The sequence below is a fragment of the Leptidea sinapis genome, chromosome 26 (assembly GCF_905404315.1).
Source record: "Leptidea sinapis chromosome 26, ilLepSina1.1, whole genome shotgun sequence".
NCBI classification, from domain to species: domain Eukaryota; kingdom Metazoa; phylum Arthropoda; class Insecta; order Lepidoptera; family Pieridae; genus Leptidea; species Leptidea sinapis.
Genome location: NC_066290.1, coordinates 5,023,638 through 5,035,414, shown reverse-complemented (window position 1 = coordinate 5,035,414; position 11,777 = coordinate 5,023,638). Strand labels below are relative to the sequence as shown.

The following is an 11,777-nucleotide window of genomic DNA, read 5'->3' as shown; positions in this document are numbered from 1 at the left end:
ACTCGACGGCATACTTCGAGTCCTAAACTCAATGTCATCATTTACATTTGAACTACAATTTCTATTTTCAAAAAACTTTGCGAATTTGTCATCTAATTCATTTCTCAAATCTTTATTGTCCTGCCAGGTAATTGAACATGCCGAATGATTCCTTTTTGGTCGGTCTAATTTTGAATTTCCTGTCACACTCAAAGCACTGTTAATTGTTTTAGCTCGAGATACTTCATTGTTGGTTTCTATTATGCTTGAAGTATTTCGAACTACTTTTTTTCCATTACGGAGTGTAGGCATTTGGGTCCTTGTATTTTTGTTACTGCTCAAAGCGCTTGAATTTCGTACTTTTGATGGGCTTCTTAGTTGTAATAATTTTATTTTATTTTCAATATCATCTTCTTTGTGTTGCACCAAATCATTGGTCTCCTTAAAGGTCTCCCCTCCAATTGCCATTCCAAGCACAGCTTTTTTTTTCTCCCTCAACAACTTTAAGGTTGTATAAAATTCATTTTCAGGCAAATGATTTATATCATTGTAGTCAGGTATGCTGCGGTAGAAATCTTTTAATTTTTCCGCATCCAAATCGGGGTCTGCCAAAGAGATTGTTGGGGACGATACTAATGAAGTCGATTCATTCTTTTTCTCGATTCGCTCGTAAGCTGTTTTCGGCATTTTGCTTATTGGGTCCACTGGTATTTTGATACACGAGTTTGTAAAAACACTACAACTGTGCATCACGGCTCGTCATGGTACCCACGGCGTTGTATTAGAAAACTTTTGTTATCATAGCAAGGTTACCATGGGAACAATGCAAGGAAATTTTGTTTAACGTAAATATCGTACCTTGAGAAGAACTAAAGCATAAGTGTAAAAAATATATTTTACAGAAGAGCGAAAAACAAGTATATTGGAATATATTTTTAATTAGTGATCTGGCGATTGCACTTTGTTATTGAAAAAATTCGTCAAAAAATCTTCTTTTCTCCAATTATACATGCTTTAAGTAAAAGTTGATACTTAATTGGTAATTTTCTATTTCTTAAATTACGCGACACGTTTTTAGACTATATTTTTTTTAATTCAAATTCAAATTCAAAAACACTTTATTCATGTAGGTCACAAAAATGACACTTGAAAAAATGTCATTTTGTCACAAAAATGAAACATGAATGTCAAAAAAAAATATAAATATTGTTTCTTATTGAATTTACCGCTACTTCGTAAAGGGTTGAGCTAATGAGAAGAAGTAGCAAGAAACTCATTGCCACTCTTTTAAGTCAAGATTTACATTTTAGTTGTTTTACAAATCATTTCAATTACAATATATGCAAAGTGACGCAACAAAATACTCAAAAGTCAAAAACTGAATGGCTTACATGAGTAAGTCAAAAAAAGAAAAAAAAAGTAAATTAATACTTATAAACACAAGAGTTATTGAGTATAGTAGATGCATCAATCCACACATACCGTAAATAAATAGAGGCATTATGTGAGCATTTAGTAAAATTAAATATATAATAACTTTAACTTTAAAGAAAATAATAATAATAAAAAAAACACATCAAGCAGACCTCCCGGTAACAAGATCATCCAGCCCCCACGAGTAGCACCCGTTCACGAGCATGACGCATGGACCAGCCATCGCCTCCCTCGACCATATTTTAGGGAAGGGAACGACCCGCCCCACGTCGCCGCCACAAGCAGAGGCATTTAAGCGAGCATGACGATACCTGCCACGAGAAATCTACCGAATAACAAAACAGTTCGAGTTCATCTACATATTATGCAATACTTACTAAATGCCTCTACTTACAATTTTGTTTCAAATTACATAACTCATGATAATGATTATTAAAATTGATTAAAAAACAGAAACAATATTAATATTTAAATTATATAACTATAATGACATTTATCAAACTAAGACTGACATGTAACAGCCCAGCAGCTCAGTCCCAAGGGTTCTTTAGATCCAGATATTAAGATATTTTATAGTACCCTTTTGTATACAACTTTTTCTTTAGCACTGATTTATATTCATTTAAAGGTAAGTTCTGAATGTCAATAGGGACCTTATTATAAAAACGTATACACAGACCTCTGAATGAAGTTGTGACTTTTTGGAGTCGACTTACATGAACAGCAAGCCTATCCCTATTTCTAGTATTGACATTATGAGTGTCACTAATTTTTTTAAACGAATTTATATTTTTTTTTACATAAACAAGGTTTTCATATATGTATTGCGATGTTAAAATCAAAACTTTTATTTCCTTTAATTTTTCCCTTAGTGACATTCTTGGTCCTAATTTATAGATGGCATGAATAGCTCGCTTCTGCAGTGTGAAAATGGTGTTAACATCGGCAGCATGCCCCAAAGTAAAATACCGTATGTCATCAGACTATGAAAATAGCTGAAGTAGACCAACCTCGCGGTATTCTCATCCGTGTAATAATAAAAGTGTATGAAGGGAATTTGTTTGAATTTAAGTGCGTTTTTATTGTTACTCTTAGTCTTGATTTTATAATTTTACCAACCATTTAAATAAACTTAGCGACAAAATTGAATTCTTAGATATTCTTTACGTCATGGGGCGACGTCATTTGACGGCAAATGAAATGCAAAGAGCTGTAGGGATGTTGCAAGCGGGATGTAATCAATCTCAGGTAACTCGGCATTTTGGCATTCATAGAAGTGTTATTTGTCGTCTTTGGCAGCGCTACAATATTACAAGGGAACCCGCTGAACAGCATTCTGCCTGCAAGACGCCTGCTAGATAAGTTTGAGGCTACAAAATTCAAATGGTGTTGATGTAAGTCCCCAAACTATACGAAATCGACTGCATGAGTACGGCCTACGAGCTGGACGCCCAATTAGGTGCTCACCGATACGTCACGGGTATCGCGCTCGTCCAAACGAAGAGTGTAGAGAACGCAAAACATGGACCCAGGAACAATGGGATAAAATTATGTTTTCCGATGAGTCGCGATTCGGGTTTAGGCCTGATACAAGAAGGGTGCGAGTGTACCGTCGGTCGTGAAATACTGAAAGGCTCAGGTGCATTCAGGAAGTTCATCCATACAGCGGCTCAACAGTTATGGTCGGGTCTTATGAAGAACAGGCGAACTGAGCTCGTTTTTGTAAATGGAAACATGAACGCTGAAAATTACGTTGAGGATATTCTCAGACCTTACCTAGGCAAAGGTTTGTGCAAATGGATGGACCATTTGCACAGACCTCAACCCCATCGAGCACGCATGGGACATGCTCAAGAGACGTGTTTAGAAGGACTTGGACGGAGTGACAACAACCCAACAGCTGAAGGATTTGCTACAATTCCAAATTCAATTGGGAGCGAATACCGCAAGATGACATAAACAGTCTCTTTAATTCAATGAATAATCGTTGCCGGCAAGTTCGGAATAGCAGAGGAGGCCATACTTTGTATTAAATTATTTAATTCTTTCACAATAAATTCATTATCTTTAGAAATTTCATTTTGTTAAAAAATGTTTAGTTGCTTAAGTACCTTAATTTCTGCAGTATATTCTAATATTGTTAATTTTTGTTATTAAAAGAACTTATAAGAAGACAACAGCTGTTATTTTTACATCCTATGACCCTAAAAATATTATTTAAAAAATAAAATACAACGTTATAATGTGAAAACCCATCCTAAAATTTAAATAAGTACATGTTGCTTAGACTTTTTTGATGTGTGTATTTTAAATACACCAATGTAATAATATCTCACTTAAAATCAAATCAAATAAAAATATTAAAACATTAATAATGGTATGAAATGACCTCAAAGAATATAAATTATTTATTTTGGAACTGCTGACACTATTTGTCCAGAACAAATGAAATCACATGTTAGAGGCCTGTGCAAGACACGGAATGGGGGTGACATAAATCATAATCAGCACAAGCACAACCTACCATCAACTTTTAATAAGCGATGCGATTCCGATGCAGTTCAGTTTAGGTACCTAAACTGAATCACTAAAATTCGTACCATGAAGTGCCTTTTGGCTTTACCGAATGGCGTTTGGATAGCTTATGAAGAATGAACGAAAGAAATTTGTCTGTGGTCTGCGATGTGAGAAAGAGATAACGCTTTAGTCATTGCATTAGTTTGTCTTAAAAATCTAAAATGATATCATTTTAGCGGATTTTTGGCATTGAAAATACTAAAAATACATTTTAAAATTGCGCTTTATATCTTCAAATTATAAACCATTAAGCCCTTTTTTATACTTATTAAATAGCAGTGATATAAATAAATATAGTTCTTTGAATTACAAATTGTATGTTTGCTTAGGTGTTACAAGACTCTTTGGTTACAAGTTATGAACGCACCCCCATTGATGTTTGATTTGACAGGACCACAGAGTAATTTTTTTTTAATTCGTTCTTGCGAACAGTCCGAGTCCTTACTGCCTCGTCTTTAGTATTTTATTATTTGGTATTTATTTTCAGTACTTTGTTTTACAAAAAAGTCCAATAAAGTATTATCATCTCATCTTTCATCAATAAAATTTTCCTTTTCGGTATGTTTTCACTATTTTTTAAAAGTTATTAACAACACGATTCACTTTCCTATAAGGAAGTAGCAACTCTTTTCGAGTCGCTCGCTTTGACACATAAGCTATTCAGTTTAAGTTGCAATATTACCTCATGGTACGAATGAATGAACGAACTAGATCAGTTTACGATTCAAGTGATACCATTTTTGCCATTCAAGTGACATCATTGCGATTATTCAGTTGATTTGACGTCAACCTAAATTAGATAGCTCTAATCACGTCATGGTACGAAATAGCAAAGCAGTTCATGTTAGGTTGTCAATTGAATCGCAATAAGAGTTCATGGTAGGCCCGCAGAACTGCTAAAGCACTCAGGACTTACGACCGATGAGCCTTATAAACGTAAGCCTAGAGTTATAGTTATTGGAGTGCCTACATCTTTGCAGGAAAAAAGAAATATTGACCTGTTTCTTTCATTAGAATCGAGCCGATGACCTCCAAGATTCCAATCTCAAGTCGACTTTAAGCTCAATTAAGTTAACCCATAAATCAGGCAGAAAGGACGCCGAAACCTGCAATTATATTATTGAAGTTACCGCAACTATACGCAAAGCCCTCATATCAAAGGATCGAGTGTGTGTTAATTGGTCATCTTGTCCTGTACTTGGTCATCTTGTCCAGACTTTACTTTTGTCACAAGATTGTACTTAATTGGTCATCTTGTCCAGACTTTACTTTTGTCACAAGATTCTATAAGTGTCAGCAGTATGATCATGCGGCCAAGTCATGTCGGGACTCAACATAGTTGTATGTAGCTACTGCGGAGATGAAGTTCACACCATCAAAGCATGTCCGAAGGAAGCAGATGTAACTAAATGTGTTGCTTGCTTACATTTTAAAAAGCCAAGCACAAGCACTGCTTATTGGCCAGCAAAAATAATGGCTGAAAAAAGAAAATAAGTATAATATAAAAAAATAAGTTTTTTTTTATTTATTTATCATATTACATATACCGATATAAAACTAGGTCAAATTAGCATCTAAAAAAAACCACAAAGGTTAACAAAAAATATTAATAGTATTATTGTAGACCTATTCTATTATTGTTATTATTGAATACTCTTCTTTTACTAATTTTTAAATTTAAATTTAATCCACTATTTTCTGTCTCCCGTCAAGTATGCACACTGCCAAAGAATATATAATACTACAAGTATCAATTATATACTACTACTATATTATATCAATCAATACTACAAATATCAATTAAAGAAATAGGGACTCTTGCGGTCAGGAGTAATTCACATCGCACACGGCTACTGACCTACAATATTTAATCACCTAGAAGCTGCCTCTCTTTCTATCGCGTTACTCTTACGTCTTTTCACGACATTAGGGTTTACTTCTTTACCTAAAACTGTACCTACCTAGTATAAGGACATCTTATAAAAATACATCAGTTTTTTCCACAATATAAATAGGTATAGGTATCAATATTCTTTTGTTGTCAACCCTACATTCGTTGCAGAAAGTAATGTATGTGTTGGAAGAGCACGACATAGTCAAACCTACTTATACTACCTACTATAGGAAATAAATAGGAGCTATCATGAATTGTAAATTCATAATAATAATAATCACTTTAAATAAGATTGTTTTAGCGTTTTTAGAAAGCTTTAAAAAAATAATTTTGGATCACAATGACCTTAAATATACTTTGCTTTAATTATGTTTCTCCATTTTTAAATCAGATATCAGAATATCAAACAGGCACAAAAGCACTTTGACAGCCGCTAGTCCAGTGGTGGACCGCAGATCTAAGTTATTTTTTATAAACGCTGAAAGTTTGTCAGAGCATGCTCCCAATACAGGCAAGAACGATGGACCATTATGGAGTTTGGGTTACAGTGGCCAGACACTTTTGATAGTTCCAACCCCTTGCCAGACAACCATCTAGGGTAGCTGTAGGAGAGCGCGAGGCAGTATGTATATGCCTGAGTGCGAGTGAGATGGCGAGTTAAGTCTACCGCGGTCCCTCACTGCGCAGTTGTTATTTCTACCACGAATGTATTGTTTTCATTCTTATCACGAATCTCTTCTTACGATTTACAATGTTTGTCTGGTCAGGGGTTGGAACTATCAAAAGTGTCTGGCTAAGGAGGAAACATCATCTACTTTTTATACTATGACGAAAGTAAAAGTATAATATCATGAACATTGAGGGTGTCTGGCAAGTGGTTGCCGCGATATTAAATGTCTGGCAATGAATAACGTGATTCTTAATATAATAATCTGAAGGTAATACTGAAAAATCGCACTATATTATTTGATCGGTATTTTACACACCTTTAGTACCGTTTACCTGCCAAAGCCACTGTGACCCAAACTCCATAATGGTCCATCATTCTTGCCTGTGTTGGGAACATGCGCTGACAAACTTTCAGCTTTTATAAAATAACGTAGGTCTAGGGTCCACGGGCTGTTGCTCTATTGTAGAGACCGCCGCACATACTTACTACCAAAGAAAATTTAAGCCCTACGTCTTACTACTAACGATTTCGATACCTACACGGGGAGTGAAACAGGCTAGCCACTGCCATAAAAATGTGTTTAATGTCATTGTCATAAATATGACTGTGTTGACAAATGACAGAATCATAAGTAATAATATTATGAAATTCATAAATAATTATCTATCAGCCGGTTATAAATTTGGAATAGAAATTAGAAAACAAAAATAGAAATCAGATTCCCGAAGTCCGCAAAGTGCTTATTAATTTTAAAATTAACTCTTATTTTAATAATACACCTAAACTTACTAGGGTCCAAAATCATACAATTCGATTAAAATAAATTTTGTTGCCATTGAAGAATGGTACAAAAAACAAACATGTTAAAATATTGCGTATTTTTTGGAAGGCCTAGAATAATTTCTAATTCCATACGAAATCTAAGCTCAATGAACGATGGAAGAGTGAAGGGTAGATACGATGTGATTATAGCTGGTGGTGGTATGGTTGGATGTACATTAGCTTGTGCAATGGGTAAGTTAATATTTTATAGTTTAAACGATGTTCTCAAGTTAAACTGACTTAACTCAAGAGTTAAAATCTCTTTTTGTAAACTTGATATAAAATCAACAGATGTTGGTATCATAAACACATTGATAATATAATATTTGATAATAAAACTCCGAAATCATTGTTTCACATTATTATTCTAAACCATATTATTAGTTTTGGTTAAATCAGAACCTAGAGAAACATGCTGGTATTATATTAAATCTTTACGTTATTGCTCATTAGGAAATTAAAATCATACTTACGAACTTGATGCTCAAATAATTTTATAAGCTATAAATGTTGATTCACTTCTCATTAAAGTTCAACTTTTTCCAAAGGCATAAAATAAAGTGACATCGATTTGACTTAATAGAAATGCGATTTTTTACCAATAAAAACAATCCTTTTAAATTTTTTCTGATGTTTTTATTATTAAACCTTGCAGGAAAACGACCACTTCTTTCAAAGCTAAAAGTTCTCTTACTTGAAGGAAGTCCTAATAAAAAATTTGACATTAAGAAAGAATATAGCAACCGTGTTGTGGCTTTGAATCAAAATACAAAGTCACTAATGAATTCTCTGGATGTATGGCCTCATGTTGTATGTATACGTCTACAACCTGTAAGAAACATGCAAGTGAGTATTGTAGAGTAGTCTCTGTTAGGTTAATAACCACATTTTTTATTCTGAGCAGTGCATCAGTTGAGCTGCAGTTTCCCCTCCAAGTCATTATCCCGTCCGTTGGGCGGCCTATGCCCGGAAAGTGCATGGAGCTATGGCCAGTCTTAAGCCACCATGTGTTAACGACGACAAGTTCAACGGGCTCGGGTTACACAATAAAATTTATTGCTTTTGAAGTGTTTCAGCCTGTTTATAAAAAAAAAAACATCAATGCTTTTGTTATTAAACAAGCTAGCGATTTGTTAGATAACATAAACAATAGGTACTGGGTGATTTAAACAAATTTTTTATGATTTTTTTAGATTTACCTACAGATTACATTTCAATTATTACTAATGAATGTAGTAATTTTTTGTAACTAAAACATACTTTAAAGTTACTAATTAGTAATAGAATAGTCAGTAAAACATCATAGATAATACAAAAAAGAATTTTTAAATCGACTGCTACAGATAATTTTTACAGCTGACCTCATATTGACGGCTTATTGTATTTTACACAGATAAAGTTTTAAAATTAAATATTTTTACTTTTATAGTCTGTTAAATTACCTTTCTTGTGGTTTAAAAAAACATTAGTGTATATATAATCTTAGAAAATTAGTATATTGCATTATAATTTAATATATAGATATCCCTCACTGTTGGTATTAATTAAATAAAATTCGCAAACTTAAAATGAATGATTTGTGACTTTATCCGGCAACATCTTGGGTTCCATCTGAGCGCCTTTCGAACCGTTTTATTGATGTACTCATCGCATTTCACTGAAAAGTGTTAGTTGCTGTCTCTTTCACTGCATAAGAAACAGAAACTTGTACAGCACATTTTTGTACCAGGTAAACAAAAGTGAAGTAGAGACAGTAGATGTAATCTATTTTGTATCTTAAGTCTTAGACAGCATTTTAAAAAGGTGTCACTGTCAATAGATAATATAATGTTGCTGATAATAAAAAGTAGGTACTACAAAGTTTCGAATTAAGAATTTTATTAAAGAATTAAAACTTTTGTTTTGTGGGTACTGACTAGTTATGGAGTATTTGGAAGTGCTACTCCACTCATCTTGATGAAGGTACCCACACCCATAAAACATGAGTAAAGCCATGTTAGTAATAAAGCTAAAGGCTTTATGTTGCAGACTCATTATATCTGATTACAGAGGTTTTATTTCTGTGTTATTTATTTAAAAAAAAAACATTATTAACTGAGTTGTTTAAAAAATTCGGAAATGTGATAGAATGAAGGCCTATGGGTGACTTCTTGTACATATTATATGTATGATAGTTATTTATTCAAAAAGGCTGTAAACCTAAATGAAATTTTTCAAAAGCATGACCCTGCTGAAAGCTGTCCCGCAACAACACATGATCTTTTATAATTAAATATTTTAACAGAATGTCTTCCTTTTGTATTATTACTTAAACATTGGTATAATCTTATATATTTAAATGAGCAATTCTTATATATATATATATATATAATTGGAATCTCGGAATCGGCTCCAACGATTTTCATAAAATTTAGTATATAGGGGGTTTCGGGGCGATAAATCTAGCTAGGTTTCAATTTAAAAAAACGTAGTTTTATCAGTATTTTAATGAGAAACAGCTACAATAATATTCGAATACAAAAATAAATTTCGCCACTCTATACAAGATTATAATAGCTCAGATGGGATATTGGGTGATCCGGGAAGCAGAAGACCCTGGTTCGAATCCAGATGTCCAATTAGTTTTTTTTTTTGTTTAGTTAGTTTTGTTTTGTCGTCCGGATATTATATATTAATAACAGCTAATTGTTTATTTAATAAAATTAAAAATTGCTAGCATATTACATTTTGATGACCTGTATAGCCGAGTGGTTAGCAATCCTACCTACTAAGCTAGAGGTCCCGGGTTCGAATCCCCCGGTAGGTGCAAGCATTTATATGATGAATATGGATGTTTGTTTCCAAGTCATGGATGTTTAAATGTATTTATGTATGTTTATATGAATTTATGTATGTTTAAGTAAGTATATTGTATTAAATATATTGTTGTCTTGTAACCCATAACACAGGCTATATATGCTTAACTTGGGGGCAAGATAATTTGTGTAAATAGTGTGTCAATATTATATATTATTACATAGTATTTAGTAGTCTGAAGACCTTTAATTATATATTTATTTAAAATAAGTAATTGTATAATTTTTAGGTCTGGGATGCATGTTCGGATGCAATGATAACCTTTAACAGTTCTGAACTACTTGACAATGATGTTGCTTATATTGTTGAAAATGATGTTCTACTCCATGCAATAAACAAAGAACTTACGGCGTCAGTTGAAAATGTTGATATTGTCTATGGTGCTCAAATACAAGGCTACAAGTTACCACAATCGAGTGATGCGGGTGAAGATAATGTTGTAAAGATGAGCAATGGTGATCAATACTCTTGTCAGCTTTTGGTGAGTAGATTCTATTAATTATTCATTTTTGATATGAAACTCTTGTATTGAACTTGACAAAATCGCCAATTTATTTATTTACACCTAAAGCTGTTTTCATGGACTCAGTGTATTAGTTTGACTGTGAATTTCTTTTTCTTTATTCTCAACCAATACATTACTTAAATATCAGTTGTCTTTATTCCCAGTCAATAACTTATATATATATATTATATACTAGCTGACCCAGTAAACGTTGTATTACCGATATTAAAATCGCTATACAAATGTAAATGTTGATCGTAGATGGGTGTATTTTTAATGCTGACTCATGATCAAATAAATTTAAAAAAAAAGGTCAAAAAAATTAAAAACAAAAATTTTCGTGTGGAACATTTAGGGGGATGAAAAATAGATGTTGTCCGATTCTCAGACCTACCCAATATGCACTCAAAATTTCATGAGAATCGGTCAAGCGGTTTCGGAGGAGTTTAATGTTTAACACCAAGACACGAGAATTTTATATGAGATATCAGTTTTTGAAGTGATCATTTAAAAATCATCAAATTTAAAACACACAAGTGAACTTCATTTTACCTCCGTGTCAGTTTAATTCTACAAACAATAAGGTAAGTCTTATAAATAATAACTGATACCCCGCCACTTTGTCCGCGTACACAGCACTGAGTAGTGACAGTTATAACACAATATGTAAATAATTATATGTTCTACAAAGTCGTAGTACATTATTTTATTCTCTCATCAATGCTTTTCGCAGCGCACACGATGTAAGGAATATTTAGTATTACACTGTTTTTCACAAAATTATACTTTTTACTGTTGAACAAAAATAAAGTATATAAAATACTGTTTTCAGCCTGCAAACACATTATGTGTTATACTTACTCGCTCACACTTTGTTTTATTTAGTCAGAGGGCGCTCACTGCTGCACAGCGTGAGCGTAGGAACAAATAAATCACACCGAGTTTCTGAACGAATCTGTCAATGTCAAATATTCAAGACTGTCAGTGACAGACATGCGAGTGTGTGCGTTCTCGTTCTCATTCTCAGGACATATAACCTT

The 11,777-nt window shown here is 33.2% G+C and overlaps 1 protein-coding gene across 1 annotated transcript in view; it reads left to right on the top strand.

The window, feature by feature from the left end:
- Positions 1 to 7,197: 7,197 nt before the first annotated feature.
- Positions 7,198 to 11,777, top strand: part of LOC126972416 (ubiquinone biosynthesis monooxygenase COQ6, mitochondrial) — a 62,449-nt gene continuing 57,869 nt past the window's right edge. The window contains exons 1-3 of the mRNA XM_050819134.1: positions 7,198 to 7,568; positions 8,032 to 8,222; positions 10,462 to 10,713. Of these exons, the coding sequence (XP_050675091.1) occupies positions 7,397 to 7,568; positions 8,032 to 8,222; positions 10,462 to 10,713 (615 nt within the window). The 5' untranslated portion in view covers positions 7,198 to 7,396. The remainder of the gene's footprint in view (positions 7,569 to 8,031; positions 8,223 to 10,461; positions 10,714 to 11,777) is intronic.